At 44.7% G+C, this 25,023-nt stretch overlaps 2 protein-coding genes across 3 annotated transcripts in view; both read right to left on the bottom strand.

Annotated features, from left to right (window-relative positions):
- The window catches only part of pdxdc1 (pyridoxal-dependent decarboxylase domain containing 1), a 29,447-nt gene extending 13,462 nt beyond the window's left edge, over nucleotides 1–15,985 (bottom strand). Inside the window, exons 1-13 of one of the 2 annotated variants that reach the window (XM_079564946.1) lie at nucleotides 15,845–15,985; nucleotides 12,216–12,325; nucleotides 11,672–11,740; nucleotides 9,916–9,993; nucleotides 9,091–9,237; nucleotides 7,031–7,220; nucleotides 6,323–6,391; nucleotides 5,402–5,480; nucleotides 4,595–4,679; nucleotides 1,806–1,866; nucleotides 1,628–1,729; nucleotides 1,065–1,190; nucleotides 941–991 (exon numbers count right to left, since the gene is read on the bottom strand). In XM_079564946.1, coding sequence (XP_079421072.1) covers nucleotides 941–991; nucleotides 1,065–1,190; nucleotides 1,628–1,729; nucleotides 1,806–1,866; nucleotides 4,595–4,679; nucleotides 5,402–5,480; nucleotides 6,323–6,391; nucleotides 7,031–7,220; nucleotides 9,091–9,237; nucleotides 9,916–9,993; nucleotides 11,672–11,740; nucleotides 12,216–12,298 — 1,140 coding nt within the window. In that variant the 5' untranslated portion in view covers nucleotides 12,299–12,325; nucleotides 15,845–15,985. The remainder of the gene's footprint in view (nucleotides 1–940; nucleotides 992–1,064; nucleotides 1,191–1,627; nucleotides 1,730–1,805; nucleotides 1,867–4,594; nucleotides 4,680–5,401; nucleotides 5,481–6,322; nucleotides 6,392–7,030; nucleotides 7,221–9,090; nucleotides 9,238–9,915; nucleotides 9,994–11,671; nucleotides 11,741–12,215; nucleotides 12,326–15,844) is intronic. The other variant, XM_079564947.1, reaches the window with a different exon arrangement.
- The window catches only part of gspt1l (G1 to S phase transition 1, like), an 86,132-nt gene that overhangs the window by 39,946 nt on the left and 21,163 nt on the right, over nucleotides 1–25,023 (bottom strand). The window lies entirely within an intron of this gene.

The raw sequence follows: 25,023 nt of genomic DNA, 5'->3' as shown, positions 1-25,023 counted from the left end.
AAACTAAGCATAATATTACGTAACTAAGGAGCAGAACAATCTTTCATCAGCAACACTGATTAAATGCTCAAAACGCTTTTTTAGTTTTTAAAGAGACAGACATTTAAAGGTAAATTGTTTAGCAGATATGTCATGTACTAATGACATGTACAATAGACAGCCTAATGCGACAGATAAATGCAGTGTTAGTCGTAAGTGTAGTCGTGCTTATCATTTGAAGCCCGAAAGAAACTTGTGACTGCTACTTCAATGCCTGTTTAGGACTTTTGTCATGTTATATGAATGCCTCCACAGACTGTGTGCTTTGACACTGTGTATCCTGGAACATTACACTTTATTACAAACATCACTGCGTCTTGCACGCTCCTCACGCTCCTCTTCTTTGTCGTTTCGTAGATTGAAACATTGGTATCTTTTGATTTCTAAATGTAATGCTGGACTTGTGCCTTATCTGCACCGCACTCTGAACTACAGAAGGAGTTCCAGATAAAAGAACTTGTGTCACTTCGTACTTTCAGATCACTTCTGACAAGTCTTGAAACACAGTCTTTCACATGTAGCCGTTTTGATTATCTTCGTACAAATGGAACTTGTGTGTGATGTTGTATCTTTGTCAGGACACTTTTGTAAAAGACATGTGTAATCTCAATGAGTTTTATCCTGTATTAGTAAAAAAGACCACTGCGTGAAAAATCGTCGTTTTCACCTGCCGGGTCTTCCCTTGTAAACCGGTATGTTAAAACAAAACCCTCGAGCGCAGGCAGCTACATTCTATCTGTAAAGTTCACCGTCCCCCACTACAAACAAGTCCCATTCAGGAATGTGAAACAAGCAGGACATTTCTTCAGACAAATTAGCCGATGTTTCATGATTAACCAAAGTTGGTGACCCGAAACGTTGTGTCTGGGTTTGTAAAGTAGTAGAAACATGAGAGACTCACTGAAGTTCGGATGCACGAGAGCGGCTTTAGGTCCTGAAGGAGCTGCTGACTCTGAGGACAGAGGACACAGTTCAACCTACAGGTGGACTAAACGCTGAATGAGACGCAGCCCAGAGGTCGTTACCAGGGCGACGGCCTGTTGGATCCGCTGCACGATGCCACTGTGTCCCAGGTACTGCAGGGACAGCCATAGAGGGAGGGCCCTCAGCTTCTCCAGGGGCCCGCTGGACATGAGGCCCGCGGACAGGGACTGGAAACACAACAACAGCGTCTTCAACTGGACAAAAAATACATTTGTCCATGCAATTTTCAAGTTAGTTCCAAGCTCAATACACTAAAAATATTCTGCTTTACTTTATCTATGTAATTCAAAAATAAATTTAGACAAACAAAAGAAACACAAACAAGCTCAGATTGTGTCACTATTTTACACAGATGTAAATGTTTCATCTAAGACTTATGTGTTTATAAATGTACATGTTTATTTTATTTTAAATTGCTACCCCACATTCGCCAACAGGAAGTTAGCCAAAAACATTCTGTGCACAGAGCTTGTTTATATAAGATATTCAGGCTCATTAAGTCCAAGACTGGAACATGGTGTCTGAATTGTTGACAGGGTGAATAAATAGTGGCTTATGGACATGTCCACTGTTGGCTAACACCTGAGAGTCCAGAGAGTCGTACCAGTGCGGGGTCCTCGTGACGGTACAGAGTGACCGCACACACAGCGGGCAGCCCCAGCCACCGCCCGGGAGTCAGAGTCACACTGTCACTGCGAGTCGCTGCCTAGAGCAGCAAAGGAGAAGATCAAGATGATGAAAAGCACCAGCCCAGAAAGCCCAGACACATGGAGCAGGCGTACCATGAGTGCAGAGCTGCTGCTGCTGCTGCTGCTGCCCAGGGCCAGGGTCGCCAGGTTCACTCTGAGGACCACAGCACAGTGAGGACCACAGCACAGGAATCACTGATAAAATGCTGTCAAACACCGGACCCATTCAAATTGAACGTTCAATCTGCATACAAATGAATGGGAAAGCCAGGCGCTCTGCAAAACTATGGCAAGGTGTGTTTGTCCATTCCATTCCATGTGTGCGTATTTGACCTTGCAGTGACTGAGTAGGTGTATGAGTGGTCAGCATGTCTCCTTTACTGTCGATCACAGTGGTCTCTACAACGCTCCAGTTAAATATGCACTAACATCAACTTTTCTTTCCGCATAAAAAGTTGCATAATGCACCTTTAACTGAATTTGATTTAACATTTAGCTCAGAGGACACTTTTATACGCCAATTTGTATCTAAAGTAAAATCTCTGTACCCTCCTAAATGTTGTCGGTGGGTTGATAACAGCTGACAACATCTGGATCGCAGGCTAATGCTAACGGCTTTATGGAAAAATACACTGAGCAGGCTAATGCTAACGGGTATATGAAAAATACACTGAGCAGGCTAATGCTAACGGCTATATGAAAGATATACTGAGCAGGCTAATGCTACCGGGTATATGAAAAATACACTGAGCAGGCTAATGCTAGCGGCTATATGAAAGATATACTGAGCAGGCTAATGCTACCGGGTATATGAAAAATACACTGAGCAGGCTAATGCTAACGGCTATATGAAAGATATACTGAGCAGGCTAATGCTACCGGGTATATGAAAAATACACTGAGCAGGCTAATGCTAGCGGCTATATGAAAGACATACTGAGCAGGCTAATGCTAACGGCTATATGAAAGATATACTGAGCAGGCTAATGCTAACGGGTATATGAAAAATACACTGAGCAGGCTAATGCTAACGGCTATATGAAAGATATACTGAGCAGGCTAATGCTAGCGGGTATATGAAAAATACACTGAGCAGGCTAATGCTAATGACTATATGAAAGATATACTGAGCAGGCTAATGCTAACGGCTATATGAAAGATATACTGAGCAGGCTAAAGCTAACGGGTATATGAAAAATACACTGAGCAGGCTAATGCTAGCGGCTATATGAAAGACATACTGAGCAGGCTAATGCTAACGGCTATATGAAAGATATACTGAGCAGGCTAATGCTAACGGGTATATGAAAAATACACTGAGCAGGCTAATGCTAATGGCTATATGAAAGATATACTGAGCAGGCTAATGCTAGCGGGTATATGAAAAATACACTGAGCAGGCTAATGCTAATGACTATATGAAAGATATACTGAGCAGGCTAATGCTAACGGCTATATGAAAGATATACTGAGCAGGCTAAAGCTAACGGGTATATGAAAAATACACTGAGCAGGCTAATGCTAACGGCTATATGAAAAATACACTGAGCAGGCTAATGCTAACGGGTACATGAAAAATACACTGAGCAGGCTAATGCCAACGGCTATATGAAAGATATACTGAGCAGGCTAATGCTAACGGCTATATGAAAGATATACTGAGCAGGCTAATGCTAACGGGTATATGAAAAATACACTGAGCAGGCTAGTGCTAACGGCTATATGAAAGATACACTGAGCAGGCTAATGCTACCGGGTATATGAAAGATACACTGAGCAGGCTAATGCAAACGGGTATATGAAAAATATACTGAGCAGGCTAATGCTAACGGGTACATGAAAAATACACTGAGCAGGTTAATGCTAGCGGGTACATGAAAAATACACTGAGCAGGCTAATGCTTACGGGTAAATGAAAAATACACTGAGCAGGCTAATGCTAACGGCTACATGAAATATATACTGAGCAGGCTAATGCTAACGGGTACATGAAAAATACACTGAGCAGGCTAATGCTAACGGGTACATAAAAAATACACTGAGCAGGCTAATGCTAACGGGGTATTTGAAAAATACACTGAGCAGGCTAATGCTAACGGGTACATGAAAAATACACTGAGCAGGCTAATGCCAACGGCTATATGAAAGATATACTGAGCAGGCTAATGCTAACGGCTATATGAAAGATATACTGAGCAGGCTAATGCTAACGGGTACATGAAAAATACACTGAGCAGGCTAATGCTAGCGGGTACATGAAAAATACACTGAGTAGGCTAATGCTAACGGGTATATGAAAAATACACTGAGCAGGCTAATGCTTACGGGTACATGAAAAATACACTGAGCAGGCTAATGCTAACGGGTATATGAAAAATACACTGAGCAGGCTAATGCTAGCGGGTACATGAAAAATACACTGAGTAGGCTAATGCTAACGGGTATATGAAAAATACACTGAGGAGGCTAATGCTTACGGGTACATGAAAAATACACTGAGCAGGCTAATGTTAACGGGTATATGAAAAATACACTGAGCAGGCTAATGTTAACGGGTATATGAAAAATACACTGAGCAGGCTAATGCTAACAGACGCGGAGCATCCCGGACTAGGCACCTTGCTAACTGTCCGCATACGTTTGAATCGAACACCACTTCTCCTTTATAGTTCTATGGTGTCCAGTGGGACGTCCTCCCAACTCCACTTTAAAGCATTCAGTCACTTAAAGGAGGGGTGCAGATCAACATGATTGATGACCTCTGCACCTTAGGGCTATGTACAATAGAATTAGATGAAATGTACTGAACTACATTTGTAGTCATTCCTAGTGAAGGGTGAAGGTTTGGTTCCTGGGCAGTGTGAGTGTGAAGGTGCTCTCACCCCTCCACGTGCAGCCACATGTCATACTGTTCACACAGCGCCCTCAGTCGGCTCAGTTTGTCTGTGTGCCCCGCCGCCGGAGTGCCTATGAGCAACACACGTACATTACACAGTCACCCATACATAGGCTGCTCTCACAATCGCAGAAAACACTATGGTAGAACTGGCCTTTAAAGGCGAGACGCTGCAGGTGAAAACGGAAAACTTACAGACAGTTACAGACATAGAAAAAAGTGTATAGCAAGCTTTCTGTCGACGACCAAGTCTACTTTTCAAATAAAAAAATCTTTTTTTTTTTACATATTTTAACATGTTTTCTACTATTACATATTTGAAAAGGAGTGAGTACTGTTGTTCTGATATTATTCTATCTACTTTTAGCTACATTTTTATCAGCAAAAAGGCGGGCGAGGGAGCAGCCTCTCTGTGGACACTGACAGGGCGCAGTAACATGTTGCTTTAGTGACAGGCAACACTCTCCGGAGAGTTATCTCTTATCTGTCTTGTGTTGGTGACGTTTAAACTCATGGGATGTCAGTAATACGTCTAGGCCCCACTAGACATATTGATAATAATGTTCTTGCAGCCAGACCTGTTTGTTTATTTCATACCTTGACAGTGTCGGCTGCTGAACCTAATTGGATTATCTGCACGTCATTCACTTGAAGCTTTATGCCTTTGATTCTTCGATTCTTATCTAGCGTTGGTTCTTGGTTTGTGCTGATATGCCCCAGAGTTTGACACATTGACTAGAGCAGACCTTTGCGTTTGAGCTGTGGGGTTGACAGAGATCTTACTGCTGTGTACCTGCATTAGCGATGAGCAGCAGAGGAAGCTTCCCCAGCTCTGCATCCTCTCTCACCAGTTTGTCCAGCAGCGCCACGTCCTGGAACACACAGTTGGGACAGTATGACGCTTGATTTTCGAGAACGATACCTGAACAATACTTTTTCTGATACCTATAATGAAATATATGTCGCCTAGAACCAGAAAATACAACCATAATGTGTGAAAGATCTGCAAATCTGAAAACAATGTACAAGAAATGTACGGGGAAATAATTTGGGTGAAATTTGGGAGAAATTGTGGCAAAAATAAGGAAAAAATGTAGAAGGCGTATTGGGTTAAAATAAAAAAAGGGGAAAAATTTGAGCTGAAACAACTAAGGAAGTGACTTGGTTGTTTCAGCTCAAATTTTTCCCCTTTTTTTAATGAGCTGAAACTTAACATAGAAGACTTTCTTCGGTGCCTGCTTTCAATATTTTGATTTTTTTCAATACCAGTAGTACCTAAAAAAATGTCCAATACCAGACTGGTATGGTTTAACGGTACCCAGCCCTACCACAAATACACTGACGTTTCACTGCACATCACAGGCTGCAATTGTTGACTTCACAAAATGTCCTTGTGATCCCGGGAAATGGCCGAGATCACGCTCGCTCCCAGACTAGATGTCTTTGAAATATCTTTGATAAAGCATGTAGTTTGGCAAACACTTCAGAGGGAATGGAAATTACATCACAAAATAATAAGGAATGTATGTTTCATCCAAGTGTTTTTTTTACAGACTAAAATAGGACTCAAACTAAACAAAAAGCAGTTGAAGATGATTCATGATCATGATGATTTATTGATATAATTGGCTAAAATTATATGTTGAAAAAAAAACCCACATCAATATAACAAAAAAACAAAAAAAAGGAGCTGAAGCCGGGCGTGTGGACCTACCATCTGGTGCTGGGAGCCGAACATGGTGTTGCAGGGCACAGTGCAGAGGCTGGACAGAGGGAGGCCCAGCTGAGAACGGGACACACACATTAGATTACAATGACAATCGCACTCAGCAACAGTCACAGACTCACAGTAATCTTTATTTTATTTTTCTTAGTTTTTTCAAGTGGATGTTTAAAGTAGGGATCAAGTAAAATACTCAAATAAAAGTACAACAAACCGAATACTTGTTCAGTCCCTTAGTGCATACATGTCAGACTCCAGGAGGGAGAGACTGAACACGGGTAAAGTGTAGTAAGTAGGCTAGTAAGTGAAACTTTGTTTGTTCAGCTGATCATGTGCCGGTAAAGTTTACAGCTGCATGGCCTTGTAAAGCAAACATCAAACTACAAGTCGCTAGTTCAAGTACTGTCTTTGTAATAATATCAAAATCAGTGTTAAAAAGCGTCAGGTGAAGTAAGAATAAAAGGACAGCGGCCGTGCACAGCTAACACACTGCTCTAAATACCTAGAATGAATGCCAAGCTTTGACACTACTTTTAGTATCGGTTTAGCATCAAGGAATCCATTTTTTGGACATGTCTAATAGGAAGTGCCTGCCCTGGGTAATGATTACAATTGAAATCGTTTTTCCCAACTGATGATCATTAGACTCAAATTTGAGAGTTGTCATCCATGTCTCAGTTGAGGGTGGGTGTGCTATACCTGACTGCAGAGGTGCTGTCCCAGCCCTGGCCTGCAGGCGGCGCTCAGGTAGATGACAGGCTGTTTGGAGGAGAGCGCCCCGTAGCCCTCAGTGGGGTATTCCTCGTAACGGGCGTTGAGCACCAGGCGGCACACTCTGACCAGGCCGTCCCTGTCGTCCTCGTGGAAGTAAGCGCTGGCATTCTCATACCTGAGGGGCACGGGGAAGGGCAGAAGATGTTCACAACAGTCTGCAGATGTTCACTACAGCCTCACTACAGTCTGCAGATGTTCACTACAGTCTCACTACAGACTGGATGTCGGGGCAGATGTTCACTACAGTCTGCAGATGTTCACTACAGTCTCACTACAGACTGTAGATGTTCACTACAGTCTCACTACAGACTGGATGTTGGGGGAGATGTTCACTACAGTCTGCAGATGTTCACTACAGCCTCACTACAGTCTGCAGATGTTCACTACAGTCTCACTACAGACTGGATGTCGGGGCAGATGTTCACTACAGTCTACAGATGTTCACTACAGTCTACAGATGTTCACTACAGTCTCACTACAGACTGCAGATGTTCACTACAGTCTCACTACAGACTGGATGTCGGGGCAGATGTTCACTACAGTCTGCAGATGTTCACTACAGTCTCACTACAGTCTGCAGATGTTCACTACAGTCTCACTACAGACTGGATGTTGGGGGAGATGTTCACTACAGTCTGCAGATGTTCACTACAGCCTCACTACAGTCTGCAGATGTTCACTACAGTCTCACTACAGACTGGATGTCGGGGCAGATGTTCACTACAGTCTACAGATGTTCACTACAGTCTACAGATGTTCACTACAGTCTCACTACAGACTGCAGATGTTCACTACAGTCTCACTACAGACTGGATGTCGGGGCAGATGTTCACTACAGTCTGCAGATGTTCACTACAGTCTCACTACAGTCTGCAGATGTTCATTACAGTCTCACTACAATCTAACTACAGTCTGCAGATGTTCACTACAATCTAACTACAGTCTGCAGATGTTCACTACAGTCTCACTACAGACTGGATGTCGGGGCAGATGTTCACTACAGTCTGTGGATGTTCACTACAGTCTGCAGATGTTCACTACAGTCTGTGGATTTTTACTACAGTCTGCAGATGTTCACTACAATCTCACTACAATCTAACTACAGTCTGTGGATGTTCACTACAATCTCACTACAATCTAACTACAGTCTGTGGATGTTCACTACAATCTCACTACAATCTAACTACAGTCTGTGGATGTTCACTACAGTCTGCAGATGTTCACTACAATCTCACTACAGTCTGCAGATGTTCACTACAGTTTCGCTACGGTCTGTGGATGTCAGGGCAGATGTTCACTACAGTTTGTGGATGTCGGGGCAGATGTTCACTACAGTTTGTGGATGTCAGGGCAGATGTTCACTACAGTCTGTGGATGTCGGGGCAGATGTTCACTACAGTCTGTGGATGTCGGGGCAGATGTTCACTACAGTCTGTGGATGTCGGGGCAGATGTTCACAACAGTCTGTGGATGTCGGGGCAGATGTTCACAACAGTTTGTGGATTTCGGGGCAGATGTTCACTACAGTCTGTGGATGTCGGGGCAGATGTTCACAACAGTCTGTGGATGTCGGGGCAGATGTTCACTACAGTCTGTGGATGTTCACTACAGTCTTTGGATGTTGGGGCAGATGTTCACTACAGTTTGTGGATGTCAGGGCAGAAGATGTTCACTACAGTTTGTGGATGTCGGGGCAGATGTTCACTACAGTCTGTGGATGTTCACTACAGTCTTTGGATGTTGGGGCAGATGTTCACTACAGTCTGTGGATTTCAGGGCAGAAGATGTTCACTACAGTCTGTGGATGTTCACTACAGTCTGTGGATGTCGGGGCAGATGTTCACTACAGTCTGTGGAAGTCGGGGCAGATGTTCACTACAGTCTGTGGATGTTCACTACAGTCTGTGGATGTCGGGGCAGATGTTCACTACAGTCTGTGGTGCTCCATTAGAAAGGTAGCAGCTAATGAGACTTCATGGGCTGACCTGAAGAGCCGGCAGAGCCAGAGCGTGCAGTCAGACAGGACACGTGTGGTGATGCTCCTTAGCCTGTCCCGGGGCAGGATGGACATGTAGGCCGCCAGACTGTGCCCCAGCAGAGCCATGTGGCCCTGCTCGCCCACCTGCTGCCCGCTGTCACAAACACAGGCACAACAAGGACTCAGTGAGGATATTTCAGAACCTTTCAGTGACAAACCTACAGTACCAGTCTAAAGTTTGAAACACTTTTATGTTTTAGTTTTTCTTCTCATTGAAGGCATTAAACTGTAAATGAACAAACGGGATTCCATAGGAAACAAAAAAGGCTGAAATAACCTGAGTAAGTACTCAGTTACATTTACAAGTACTTGTTCAGTACAGTTACTCAGTACTCACAATACTCACACAGCATTTTTTTTTACTTTTACTTGAGTACTTATTTGGGTCAGTACTTTTTACTTGCACATAAAATTATTTCAGAGTAACATTGCTTGAGTAAATACTTTGGCTACTCTATACCCACCTCTGGAAAAAACTAAATTCCCTGCATTTTCTCAATGAGTTTCATAAAGTCTACCTGTGAAGTCTAAACCATTCCTGGTGACGACATCATGACGACACTTTAAGAAAATGTCAAAGGTGCAAAGCAGTAACCAAAGCAACATTTGGAATTATTTAGAAGAATTTACATCAACTTTTTTATTTTAAACCATAATTCCATATGTGTTCAGTCCTAAATCCACAATGTACTTTTGAGCAGTTGTGATTACAGTCTTTGAGATGAAGTGTTTTCAGCAGTGTGTTCAGTGCTGGGGAGACTGTTGGACTCACAGAGGGCCTGTGCTGTCCTCCTCCTCTTCGTGGATGAGGCTGTGGACCAGCTGCAGGATGGTGGACACGTCCTGACCACTGCGGACACACACAAGCACTGGTCACATGTTCTCAAAACAAACAAAGCAGTCATCTGGATTGGGCTGTTTTGAGTTGAAAACCAACTATAAAGCTTCTTCAGTTCTGTCCTGGAAAGTAGGAGCTACTCTCCTGTTACAACCACACACCACACCTCCCCCCGGAGAGAGGGGTGTGAATGAGGGGGAAGGAGACTCACACCTATCTCCCATCTACACCAGCAAGGCCATGGTCATGTTAGTCTAGCCAGTACACGCGCTTTTCCTATTCTTTACAAAGACGTGTATCTGAGGTCACATATCATTTCTTCAAATTCCCGATGGGCGAGAATGGCAAGTGTAGTAACCGATCAAAGAAAAGCTGGATATGATGCAAACAGCACATGGCGTATTTTGCAAACAAGGAAGTTAGTCGTTTTACGAAGCATCAACCGAAGAGCTGAGACTAACGTGAAGGATCTACTACAAGGAGTTATTAGAAACTGTTCAGATTTTAAACGTTGGAGAGTTCAACTCTAATGGCAGGTTCACACCAAATGCACCGAAAGCGGCAAAAGCGTCAAGTTTACGTTCAAAATACATGTGTGACACGCCTCGAGGAGCGTCGAGAGCTCCTGCAGTGCGTCCCACGCCTCCTGTGAAGTGCGTTTTGAAGCCATTGCTGCACGTCCAGCGCCTCAAATGCAGCCGACGCTAGAGTTGGGATTGTTTAACTTTTTGGAGGCCAATCAGGAGCTTTCCCCAACAGTGATGTTGGAGCGGCCTAGATCCTATGCTGCAGAAGAAAAACAAGTCATGGAGGATTAGCTTTATCGTGTTGTGAACCTGGGCTACATATACAAAGCACACATCAGTGTTTCTTTTATCTAAACACCCAGGATTAAAAGCGGTGACAAAAAAACGTATTTCAGTGGCTGGATCTGCACTGGGAATGTGTTTGGGCCTTGATGATGCCCTTAGCATACTCTCCAGAGAAAGCTAGCTAATGCTGAATGCTAAAGCTCCGATCGAGCATGTGAAAACGAGAAATATGCACGAATATAGTCAGTTAAGCCACCATCTACTGAAAGCAACCATTTAAAGGAACAGCCCAGTCCGCCCAGTAACATCTTCACTATACTGCGCGGATGCTGAAGTGCTCCTAAGAATCAGAATCAGAATAGTTTTTATTGTTTGAGAACAGGTTCACAAACAGCAACGAGAGAAGATAAAGCAGGGTACATTCTGGTTAAGTACATTTAAGAAAATATTTTACTTGTGGTTAATTCGGTTCCAGACAGTCCTGCTTTTGAACAGATACAAAAAGCGTTGTGTGAGTGGATGGCTGGACAGGCAATGGTCATGCTAGTGTGCTGGTCCCCAAGATGGACCTCCAGAGGCCAAAGCATTTTCATCCACTCAATATACTCTGCTTATAGGAATACTGTATATAAGGCAGTAATCATTTTCAATAAACAGTTGTTTTCCATGACTAAGCACATGCACTGCATGAACTCTGCTCAGGAGGAGCAAATAAATCCAGTTTCCAGACCAGAGGATGATCAGAACCGAAGAAGCTTCTTGGATGAACATCTTCACATACAGCTGAGATGATGTAATGCACTTACAGTACTTTACTGCTCAACAAAAACAACTCCACAGTCCTTTCAGAAACAGAGTAATGTGGACATGAGTCTTACTCTCCCTGCAGAGGTCCTGGGATGCTGCTGCGACTGCGCCTCCTCTCTGGGGCTGGCTCCTCTTCCTCCCTGCACCAGAACACACACACACATGTAAACAACTGACACTTCTGTCAAACTCCCATTTCTCCAGAGCCACGAGTACCGAGCAGGAGGATTAGCCTACTGCGCATGTTTTAGAAACTACTTTCACACCAACGATGTCCTTCTGTCTCCAGTGGGAGCACACGTGTTTGTGGACGGTGGGCCAAGTGTCTTTGGTGAGAACAGTCTCTTGGACCAAAGTGAGCCATTTTAATCATGCTAACCAGAGAGAAAGAGGACAGACCACCATTTATTATTTCATAATGATTTACCAGTGTTGTTTTTGTCATCGAGGACGACAGCGATATCCTTACGTTGAAGCACCTTTTTTAATGCCGATAACGCAGTGGTGCTTGTATCATCTACTGAGTGCTACTGTAGTGAAACATTGACAGCAGTAGAGTGAAATACTGCGCCCTGAGCCGTGTAGGGTTGAACAGAGGCCCGTGTGTCCCTGTACCTGTACGTGGGGCTGGGGGAGTCCAGGATCCTCATGGCCTCGTTCAGGTTGTGTCCCACCTGAGCCAGCGTCTGGTCCTCCATCTCCTCAGTGTGTGTCGGTGCGAGGCCCTGGAGAAGAGAAACACACCAGAGCATTAGCGTTACATTATTATAAAGAAGTCGGGCCAAGTTTCTCATGAATCCCTATGGGACTTTGTAATCTTCAGGTTTACAGCCAGTTCTACGGCAGGAACAGCACCAGGTGCAGGAGTCTGCATGATTAAAGTTTGTCTGATCAGCTTATTTGCTTTTGATTGAAATAGCTTTTGATTTCAGTAAATATGACCTCCTAATGCTGCAAATTCAACAAATGACCATTTTCAGGTCATTACAACCTTTAAAATGCATTGAAATATGAGTTGCATAATCATTTGGAACAGTAGATTTTGAGTTTTTTACTACATTTATTTTTGAAAAAATACTCTTATCACTGGGAGGTTTTGTCAATCACATTCAAATTATCCTCTACAGTTAAAGACTTGAAAATTATGCTGACTGACATTTGAGTTGATCATTTAGAAAATCGTAGAAAAATATCATTTGCATAATAATTTGGAACGCGGTGTGTGGTAAGTAACCGTGAAAATGCTGACGATTTTGTCTTGGTTTTTGGCTAATATCTCTGTCATTACTGGACCTTTTGAAACAAAAACGGTTACAGTGTTCAACATCTTTTCTCTCAGCACATATGAATTAAGGTCCAGTTATCTTCTCATAAACGAGTCCAAAAGTGTGTGATGTTGGTCAGCTGAAAGGACTTTCAGCCAAAGATGAACGTGGCAGGTTTGTGAATCCAACTACTTCCAAATAGGAACAATAACAATAATTCTGCACTGCATAGATTGGTGAAATTAAGTCAAAGTAAAAAATTACAGACATACAGTATTACAAATCCAGATATTTCTTTTGCTCGTTATTTTCACACAAGTGTTTTAATCTCGTGAGAAGGAGACCGACTGAATGTTCACTCAAACATGTGAATGAAACCAACTGTTTTTCATACGCAACAACATGGTTAAAACAGAGAAAATGCCCTGTAAAGATATACTTGTTATCAGTGCGTAGTGGGATAAGCGGACAGCCCTGGAGGGAATCTGAGTTTGAGCCTCAGTGGTCCAGGATTACGCAAACCTGGACCTGCAGTCTTATCTGAGGCAGAGTATTGCAATGAGAACCACGTCAGCGTTAGCCCACAGCCTGTAGCATTCACATCTCACCAATAATGATAAATGTCAACATCAATCAATTTCCTTTTTGAGGATTTCTTCAAAAAAATGTAAGTGTCTGCCCTCTATCTGAAATGATGACATCATCAGATTGCAGAACGTGGAATATCACATTTCTTTATACAGTAGCACAAAGCCCTAGTGATTTGTGCTGGACTCCAAGCTCTTTAGAGTTGGTAAAGATCATCACCAATCCCTCTCCCAGGTCTTCATCCCGTTTCAGCGCAGGAGCCAGGTTTATGACTCCTCAGGTCCACACAATGGTTGACCGCGCCTTGAGCAAATAGCAGAGAACATATGGCAACATGGGCTTGTATAGCACTTGAGCCGCTGTTAAAGAGACAGAACAGGTTTTTCAGACTGGAATACTGAGCTGGATTATCACAGACTGGTTATAGGTTATAGACACACACCAGCTACAGCTAATCTGTTTACCCAGATTCTACTTTTCATCTTTTTGAAATACTTTGGGATACATCAGCCGATATTTCCCACAATGCACCTGTCTGGCCTCTTCCAGATCTGACCGCTCCAGAGTGAGACCAATGTAAGAGCACAGTCAGCACACGCATGGAGAACATGACATGACTGTTATAGTGATGGCACCAACACATGCATCAATCACACGTGTGGACCAACACTTTCACTGGGTCATTTTGGATCATGCAGTGTCACATGCAGCAAGCAGCAGGGGGCGCCAGTAGACTCAGACCCTTTTGGATTTGGATTGATCATAGCACAAAGCACCGATCCTGAGGGGCTGCCGGGCTCGAGCACCCGCCCAAATCTTTGGTGACCGGGCGAAACTGCCCTGATGATAAAATGATTCAGAAAATGTATCAACATAATGGACAGACTGAGAACTAAAGAGACGGCTCTTGGGATATACACAAGCACGGTGTCGGTGCAGACTATAGATGTATAATAATCATTTATCACAATCACAACACTTGTCCAGCTCAACAAGGAGAGCACCTGATGTTTAGCAGAAGGCTGTGAGTTCCAGTTCTTTGACTGGACACCTACAGGGAAACCATACCGGTAAGTGTGCAGTGTGCATTAGTACTACAACAAGCAGGAGTTTGTCTTTCTGAACAAGAACCATCAGATTTCGCCTCTACAATGAGGCGAAAGCAGCCAGTGTTGTTTTCGTTCAACGGAAACTATAACGATATCATTTCGTTGTTGCATCTTTTTTTAATGTTAATAACATAACGATGACGAGCTTAAGATTTGTGACTTAAACATGAGCCGTTTATGAGTTTACGTTTATGAGACAAGATGAAAATGGGAGAAAGTGTAAGTCAGACATTCGCAAACACACGGAGCGGAGAGAACACACCGCTACACGTCACACAGAGCGACAGCTTCAGCTCACGTGGACTCACATGCGGCAACATCTTTTATAATGCAACTGACTAAAACTTGACCAAGACGTGTTGAGCTTTCGTCTGACTAAAATGTGACTAAAACTTAAAGGGCAGCCAACAACACTGATACAGTGTGACCCAATCATGAAAGCATGTGACACACTGTCAGCTAACGGAGACAATGTTCTCCCTAAAATCACAGGTGGGTAAACCAGGGCTTGGGGCCAAACTTAGGCCTTGGCTAAAAAGGCAAACATGAATGTTTTCACTGACCCGCACAAAGGCAATGCTTAACTGCTGTTAGTCTGGGTTTATGAACTTGCCACATAAAAAAATCAACAATGTGGCCACTGTTTCAAAACATGAGCACATACCTATTAAAACCTAAATTGCCTTTTGTTTCTCAACCTAAACTAGCACTGGTAATATAACCAGGCACCTTTCCTCTTGATCTATGTTTTATAATCGCACAGAAGAAAATTCCTATTGTTGAACCTGTTCACTGACAATGGCAATAAAACCAACTGTGATTGATCAATGCATTGTTGTGCACTGATCCTGTAGAAATAAAAGCACCATTACCATGGTAACGCTCAGGTGTTGTACTTGTTATTTCTTTAGGAGAGTAATAACACCTATAATAATGTAGGCCTATGTCCTTGTTTGACCCTTTCACTTCCTTGTCATGTTTCAATGGACGGTCCAGAGGATGGATCTAAAGAGCTCACAGTTTAAAGGAGAATGTGTCATTTCAGTGTGGGCATTGAACCCTCCATCTTAGAAAGGTGTGGGGGTGTTTCTAAAGTGACCCGGGCACATAGCCGACCTGTCACAGAGGGTCACGTGGTAAGTATCGCCAGGTAAATATCCCCCAGACCTCAGATTGCCTCCTGTCAGCGGCACCGATCCTAACCTCGTCTAACCCCTGCACTGTCCGCGGTGTGAGCGAGCCCTGCGGCCCGCCCCCGGCTGCTGGCCCCGGGGGACCTCACCTCCAGGCTCCGGCGCGGTCCGCGGGCTGTGGTCCCCGGTCTCCCGTAGACAGTCCCCGGTCTCCCGTAGACAGTCGTGTATGTCGGGATGTGTTGTGGATGTGTCGGAGCCGGATGAATCAGGCACTTCCGGGTTTCGTTACAGCGACGTGCCTTTCCACGCTGGCAGCGCTGACGTCACGCGTAGACAGTCAAATGATCAGGGAAATGTTTTATCCGTGAATCATCTCTGCTGCCATAAAGTCATAACCAGGCTATGTGTTCAAAGCGTTTCCAGAGAGGGTCGTTTTTTACACTTACAGCGTGAGGAGCGTCAAATAAACGTCATAATTATCACATATCACAGACTAGAAATGAACAAGTCACGTGTCCAAACATCTCAAACCAAACCTGTGTCTAAAAAACAGAGGGGTCAACATATTTACTCAAGTAAGAGCAACGTTACTTTAAAAATTATTTTAATCGAGTACAAGTAAAGAGTATTGGCCCTAATAATTACTCAAGAGTAAAAAAAAAAAAAAAAGTACTAAGTACAAAACATGAAATAATGTGAAAATGGTCATATTGTCAAAGAAAAAATACCACAAAAACATATCAAAAGAAATCATTATGAAGAATGAATTAAACAAAACCAAAAACATCTATTTTATGCCTCAAAATGAAGATTTGTCACTGACAGACTCACAGTGGAACGATTACTTTTTTTTTTTACTCGAGTAAAAGTACAGTTTTTTTTATACATATTTTAACATTAGTCAAGTAGAAGTAAAAAGTACTGTATGAGAAAACTACTTGCAAGTGCACATGACTTCACTTACTCTGCTAAAGGATACTGCAGACCATGTGACCAACGCTTCAGTCCCCACAACACTCCAGATAAAGTGTCCATGAGGAAGCTCTGTAGATGAGAGTGAAGCGTTGGTTTCGGCTGCCTGTCCAGTTGTTTAGTTCTAATGTTAGAAGATTGAATGAAGCACCTGGACGATGAAGAATATCTAGTATTGACTACATTTAACCAACACTTTTAAAAGTGGATATTTTACTTCGGAAGAACTTGAATCTGATACTTTTACTGAAGTGAATGTGTTGCTTCCATTGTTATTGAAGTAAGAAATGTGACCATAGGTGATTGACCTGGGCTGACCTGTGAACAATGGCCCGACACAACCTCCAGGGGGCGCTGCAGCTCCACACCCGGGTCATACCTACTGTATGCGTGAGCTTATGTTTCAATGGCCTTTTCTTTCTTTGTATTTTTAACAAGTGTTTGGTTTTCATAAGACGTCATTAATCTCATGGAGAAATGCACTAGTTAGAACAGCTCTGAAATACACAGGAAGAAGAATATCTTCTACAATACAAGGAATACACATTTTAAGAAGCTAAAATATATACAGTGGCAAGAAAAAGTGAGTTCAACGAATTTCTCACATTTCTGCCTCAGTCGGTCACTAACCGTGGTCTGATCTTCATCAAAACACAGGAATGACTAAACACTGTCTGCATAAACTAATACCACCCAAACATGTACATTTACATTCATCCACAAATCTCTCACATCCAGATCATCAGAGTCTGATCAATGGACGTTTCATCTTCAACCAAATCATTCTCAATTAACTCCTTTTTTAATTTTCTTTAACCAGGACAGTCTTACTGAGATTCTGGATCTCATTCCCCGAGGCGGCACCTATTGCACATGTTTTAATGGTAGGGGAAACTGGAGGACCCGAAGGAAACCTATGCAGACACAGGGAGAACATGGAAACTCCTCAGAAAGGCCCCGTCCCGGTGGGAATGGAGGAGGTAAAATTACTTTGAATATGAATTCTTGGCGGAGCCAGGTTTGAATGTATGGTACTGTTTGGTTGACATATTTGTAGCAAAGATTGTCTCATAAGGGATGAATAGGCAAATTATGAATGGAAAAAAAAAAGTGTAGCATCAAAAACAAATTTTGCCTTGTTTTTTGGCTTCAAAGCTCAATAAATCAGGAAAGTAAGTCATGGTACAAGCATACAACCAGATTGTGTTCAGGTGTTAGTCCATTAGCCATTGAAAAACTGTTTGGATCAGTGTTGTCTATTCTAATCTATTCTATGAAATATCTGTGTTTTCAGCTGCTGTGTCTCGACTTGAAAGGGATTGTTTTTGTATGTGTCCCGTGGAGGACGGGGGGACACATTAGCTGGCAGGACAGTGATGTGAGGGAGGGAGGGAGGGAGGGAGGGGGAGGTAAAGTGTTGTGGACGTGACAGAGGGCAGAGCAGACGGAGACAGGAAGGGTCGACAGGACAGGGAGAGTGTGTGTAAACCTTTACGACTTGACGACCACATGGAGGCCCTGTGTCCAGACAGACCGGAGGTTCGGCAGATCCTCACCACAGAGGAGCACAGGCTTTACTGTAAATGAGCCTCCATTAGGGCCCAGTGCAATGGGACAGCACACAGTCTGTGTGAAGGCGTCCCAGGGAGAAGTGAGTTGGGTGTAGCTTGAACAAATGGGTTTCTGTGGGCATCATTAAAAAGCATTGAGAAGTAGCCTTCACCTTTAGCTAACGGCATGCCCGCAGACCTGCTGCGCTGCGACGGACTCATCCTGAGTGTAGGAACTGCTGGGAATGTGTTTGGGATGGATTATAGGCTTTAAAAATGTGGAAGACAGTTCCATGACACCGATCAAAACACTTCCACAGAAGAAACAAGCAAAATCAAGCACCAGATTACTCAAACCTGCGTGGATAAAGTGAGTGATTCCAAGAAAAACACGATACTGAATGTTCATTCCTTCAGGCCCTAGTTTTCTACTAAAGATGGGGTTTATCTTTGGGATCTGTTCACTGAATCAAAAGACTGGCTCATTTTTATATGGGTTCCTGGTAAGCTAGAAAACTCCGATTTTGATCAAAATGACTAATGCTTTCAGCTGGATTCTTTTGAACCTTTGAACTTCATGCCATTAATAAAACTTTGTGTCGGAATGAATGAAAAGAGGCTCCAACAGTTTTATCAAGTCATGTTTCATTCAGAAATCTTGTGGTTTCTGCTCGTGTGTTGTTTTGTCTGTTTGCTTAACACTGTACACAGGCAGAAAAAGATCCATCTCCTCTGGACCGTCACAGAGCGGCTGGATCCCGATGGCCGCCCTGACCTGGGACTCCAGTGTAACGGGGCTGGAGTTGGTGCCTTTGTTAGGGCTTGTCCTGACTGCAGTCGTGGCTGTTCAGAGTGAGTCAGCCCAAAGCAGATCTATTCAGAGCTCTGTGGTGGACATGTTTATAACCACGCTCAGTAAACAGTGGAGTTTACAGGAGTGTCTCCTCAGGAGTCTGCAGGCTGTCATTACCCCGGCTCAGACGGCAGGCCTCTGTTCACACGCCCACAGCAGAGCAGCAGCCTGGGGAGGATATGATCCTCTTCTGAGCACACTGAGACACCCTCAGGTCCTTCTGCTGCCAGACTGTACTTCTACTGTAAAGTAACTCATGTGCAGTAACTTCTACGCAAAACTACGTTCAATGATCTCTATCTTGTGACTTGTGACACTCACAGGAAGAGCCCGGCGTCTGTAATGTAATGCCTTACGGCCTGATTTTAATTTATAAAAAAGCCTTTTCATTATTTCTGCTGTAAGAATGAAATAAAGGAAACCTTAAAAAAAAAAGGAAATGCCCGAGGCACTTCCAGGTCAGCGCTGCCCCTGCGGACAAAACAAACGCACCCCCTGAGCGTCTGAACAGATGTCATGTTTGCACTGAAAGTTGTGAAGATGGAGCTCTTTCTAACCTACTCTGGACGCCTGTTGTTTGTTTGTTTGTTTGTTTGTGGCTGGAAGATTCACCTATTGTACATGTTTTTAGTGGTAGGGGAAACCGGAGTACCCAGAGGAAACCTACGCAGACACGGGGAGAACATTCAAACAATAATGTCACGAAGAAAAGTGTGTTTGGCTACGAGAGGACAGACTTTACTCAACCTTCTCTCCGGGATTCACCGACTATCAGCAAAATAGTGTTTCTCTGTGACTGTCTCTGATGGATGTTTGGTGAACCTTCGCCAGAATCAAAGTGGATTCACTTTTATAACCAACGCGAGTCCCATAATGTAAACAGCGATGGACCAGAGCAGTGAGACAGTCAAAACATGTGTTAGCATGTGTGTTAGCATGTGTGTTAGCGTGTGTGTTAGCGTGTGTGTTAGCATGTGTGTTAGCGTGTGTGTTAGCGTGTGTGTTAGCGTGTGTGTTAGCTTGTGTGTTAGCTTGTGTGTTAGCGTGTGTGTTAGCGTGTGTGTTAGCGTGTGTGTTAGCGTGTGTGTTAGCGTGTGTGTTAGCATGTGTGTTAGCGTGTGTGTTAGCGTGTGTGTTAGCGTGTGTGTTAGCGTGTGTGTTAGCGTGTGTGTTAGCGTGTGTGTTAGCATGTGTGTTAGCGTGTGTGTTAGCGTGTGTGTTAGCGTGTGTGTTAGCTTGTGTGTTAGCGTGTGTGTTAGCGTGTGTGTTAGCGTGTGTGTTAGCGTGTGTGTTAGCGTGTGTGTTAGCATGTGTGTTAGCGTGTGTGTTAGCGTGTGTGTTAGCGTGTGTGTTAGCTTGTGTGTTAGCGTGTGTGTTAGCGTGTGTGTTAGCGTGTGTGTTAGCGTGTGTGTTAGCTTGTGTGTTAGCGTGTGTGTTAGCGTGTGTGTTAGCGTGTGTGTTAGGTGTGTTAGCGTGTGTGTTAGCTTGTGTGTTAGCGTGTGTGTTAGCATGTGTGTTAGCGTGTGTGTTAGCGTGTGTGTTAGCTTGTGTGTTAGTGTGTGTGTTAGCGTGTGTGTTAGCGTGTGTGTTAGCGTGTGTGTTAGCTTGTGTGTTAGCGTGTGTGTTAGCTTGTGTGTTAGCGTGTGTGTTAGCGTGTGTGTTAGCGTGTGTGTTAGCGTGTGTGTTAGCTATTTATGAAGCTGTGTTGCAGTCCTTATATCTGTATTGTGAAGTAACTTCACTTATTGTTGTGATATTTAGATTTATTTTACTGCTAATGTTGCATGGGCGGATTAGCTCGGAGAGAGGGGGCGGAGTTAACTTAATCGAAGCATTGTGTCTTCCGGGTTTGCAAAATACCCCCAGAAAATACTTCTTCTCACAAAAAATGAGTACTCCATAGTGGTAGAGGTACAATGTATCATATAAATGCCTATAGTTTACTTTGGGGTGGCTACAATAGCAGATACAGATCCTTCAAACTTGGTTGTGGCAGAGAACATGTCTTAGCACTGACGCTAAAGGCTAACGTTAATTTGATGGTCAATAACTTGGGGCATTAGGAGCTGTTTCATTTGTATATGTTTATTTTTTCCCTCCTCTCAGCTCTGCTTGGCTCGAAACGGCTGGACTTGTTCCAGTGTTGTTCACTGTTCTCTCACTCACGTGTCTGCTGTAAACCTGAACGTTCTTGTTATTTACCCACAAACATGAGGCAGCAGCTGTTCTCCACTGATGACACACGGCAGGTCTGTAAGCCCCGCCCCCACCTGCCCCACTGTGACACCCATGGAAGAGACACGAGAGGGAGGGGCCCCAGAGAGAGGACCAACACTGTGCTGTAGAGAGCAGAGTGAGGGGCCCCAGAGAGAGGACCAACACTGTGCTGTAGAGAGGAGAGTGAGGGGCCCCAGAGAGAGGACCAACACTGTGCTGTAGAGAGGAGAGTGAGGGGCCCCAGAGAGAGGCCCAACACTGTGCTGTAGAGAGGAGAGTGAGGGGCCCCAGAGAGAGGACCAACACTGTGCTGTAGAGAGGAGAGTGAGGGGCCCCAGAGAGAGGACCAACACTGTGCTGTAGAGAGCAGAGTGAGGGGCCCCAGAGAGGGAAAAAAAAAAAAGATCTCTAAAAGATAATGGTCCTGAACAGACGACAAAAGTCCAGAAAACCACCCACTTTCCACATTTTTATTTCCATCCATTATTTCCATATTTTATGTTTTCTCCCACGTTTTTCCCTTTTTAATTATCTCCCCCATTTTGTTGTTTTACTTTTTTTTTCTAGCATCTCTTCCAAACGCTATGATCTTGTGGTCAATCTACTGCCCCCTTTGGGGTCTGGGGAAGATGGCGTCAGGAGGAACAGTGAGGTCATCCCTCCCAGCTGTGGGGCAGGAACAGACTGTCTGCACCGTGAGATCATCGGCCCCGTGCCGGGTCTGTGACAGTCAGATAGACTTTCACCTGAAAGACCCACTCCAGATCCAACCAGGTTTTTTCATGATGACTATTTTGTACATATACATCACACAATATATCAGTATATACTCATGCACATCATAGATTGACATTAAACATAGGCAAGGCTAGTTTATCTGTAACGTACAACCTGTATTCATTGTAAGCACTTCACAACTACACAACACAATTTGAATTCATGTGGGAATAAAGCTTTTCATTTCATGACTCACTCTTACAAAAAGGGAAACATACGGAATAAGATAAGATAAGAGAGATAAGATAAACCTTTATTCATCTCACAAAGGAGAAATTCACTTGTTACAGTCGGCGTTACTTCACAGTCTTATTGTACAGTCTGACAGCAGTGGGGATGAAGGCTTTGTGGTAGCGCTCCGTCCTGCACTGAGGGTGTCTCAGTCTGCCACTGAGAGAGCTGCTCAGCTCTTCTACAGTCCCGTGCAGTGGGTGGGAGGTGTTGTCCATGATGGAGGTGAGCTTGGCTAACACCCTCCTGTCCCTCACCTCCTCCACAGAGTCCAGGGGGCCCCAGGACGGAGCTGGCCCTCCTGACCAGCTTGTTCAGTCTGTTCTTGTCCCGCTCTGTGCTGCCCGGGGCCCAGCACATTGCAGCGTAGTGGAGAGCAGAGGCCACCACAGAGTCATAAAAAGTCCTGAGCAGAGGCCTGCTCACTCCGAACGACCTCAGTCTCCTCAGAAGGTGAAGGCGACTTTGGCCCTTCTTGTACAGGGCGTTGGTGTTGTGGGACCAGTCCAGTTTATTGTTGAGGTGAACACCCAGGTACTTGAAACTGTCCACCTCCTCAATGTCCTCCCCCTGGATGTTCAGCGGTGTGTACGGCAGTGGCTTCCTCGTGAAGTCGATCACCATCTCCTTCGTCTTACTGATGTTCAAGCACAGGTGGTTGCGCTCACACCAGTCCACAAAGTCTATGATGACTGACCGGTACTCCAGGTCGTTCCCCTTAGACACACAGCCCACGATGGCGGAGTCGTCGGAGAACTTCTGGAGATGACAGCTGTCCGTGTTGTATGTGAAGTCCGATGTATAGATGGTGAAGAGAAACGGTGAGAGGACGGTGCCCTGAGGGGCCCCGGTGCTGCAGACGACCACCTCAGACTCACAGCTGCGCAGCCGCACATACTGTGGTCGGTCCGTGAGGTAGTCGATGGTCCATGCGGTGAGATGTTCATCCACTCCCGCGTCCTCCAGCTTCCCCCGCAGCAGCGCCGGCCTGATGGTGTTGAAGGCACTGGAGAAGTCAAAGAACATGACCCTCACAGCGTTCCCGGCGTGCTCCAGGTGCGTGAGCGCCCGCTCCGACAGGTAGATGACAGCATCCTCCACTCCGATGTTGGGTCTGTAAGCAAACTGCAGCGGGTCAAGGGTGGGGCTTACCATAGAGCGGAGGTGGGTGAGGATGAGCCACTCCATCGTCTTCATCAGGTGGGAGGTCAGGGCGACTGGTCTGTAGTGGGCCGGTTCCCTGGCGTGCGCTGTTTTAGGAACTGGAATCAGACAGGAGGTCTTCCACAGGACGGGGACCTTCTCCAGGCTGAGGCTCAGGTTGTAGATGTGGCAGAGGACCTCGGAGAGCTGGTCTGCGCAGGTCCTCAGCAGCCTGGGACTGATGCCATCTGGTCCTGCAGCTTTCCCCCGCTTCAGTCGCCTCAGCTCCCTCCTCACCTGGTCCGGTGTGATGGAGAGGGGGGAGTGAGGGGGGGACCGGTGTGGGGGTGGACTGCCGGGGGTGGGGCAGGTGCTAGAGGAAGTCCGTATGATGGGGGCTGGAGACGTGGGTGCAGGGGGGCTGGAGGCAGGTGAAGGTGGTCGGGGGAGGGGGGCAGTGTCCACTGTGCTGGAGACGCGTGAAGAGGAGGGAGTGGGGGGAGAATTAAACCGGTTGAAATGTTGGTTGAATTCATCCGCCCCGCGCTGGTCTCCATCAGCTGTCCCTCTGGCACTCTGTCCAAAACCGGAGATGTTCTTCAGTCCCCTCCACACGTCCCGTGCGTTGCCCTGCGCCAGCTTCTGCTCCAGCTTCTCGCCATAGTCCTTCTTGGCCTTCCTGATCCTCCACTGGAGTTCGTGCTGGACTCTCCTCTGCTCCTCTCTGTCCCCTGAGTTGAAAGCCCTTTTCTTGGGATGGGAATGGGAGACTTGCTTTGAATCATGCGAACTGTTGAAACTAGTGATGAGATTTCACTTTAGTGTCGTTTTAATAACAGCTTTAGAAGCAGGGGGCAAGTTTAACAGTTTATGTTAAAGGGATATTTCAGGATTTTTGACATAGGGCCTCATTTAAATAATTTAAATTTGTAAAGTAACATGTAACATCTCTGTATCAGCTGCACTTTATTAACTCTGAGTGATCTTCTTGAACGCCGACTGTAACAAGTGAATTTCTCCTTTGTGAGATCAATAAAGGATTATCTTATCTTATCTTATCTTATTTCCTAGTTTTCCAGAGTTTGCAAACTGGGAGTGGCTTTGTGGCCCAATCAGGAGGGGAGGAACTTCATGTTCACTTTCAAATTTCACTCTCATTCTCTCCTCACTTTGCTTGAAGTTCATTTGTTGGACCTGATTACTTTGACTGAAGTAAAAAAAAACACATCATGCGTCTTCCTTATGTAAGTGTAGGTAATGTTGGGACAGTCACAAGAGGTCATGGTCACATGGTCACATGGTCACATGGTCAGGTCATGTGACAGAGATGTAGCTGGATAACATTGTGATAACATTATAGGAGCATGTGTGGAATGCTTTATTCTGTGACTGGGCTGGTCTCATGTAAAAGCTCAACTGGCACATCTGGTCGGAGCAGGTCACATGACGTCAAACCCTGACGGGTGTGGTCACTTACTGTCTTTAATCAGGAACAACCAGCGGGTTCACTCACTGGGAACAAAACTGACAAAGACACTGTGCGGAGAAGAGAGAAATGAGTTAGAAATGTCAGAACAATGTC

Source organism: Gobius niger (genome assembly GCF_951799975.1).
Source record: "Gobius niger genome assembly, chromosome: 10".
NCBI classification, from domain to species: domain Eukaryota; kingdom Metazoa; phylum Chordata; class Actinopteri; order Gobiiformes; family Gobiidae; genus Gobius; species Gobius niger.
This window is presented reverse-complemented; position numbering and strand designations above follow the sequence as displayed.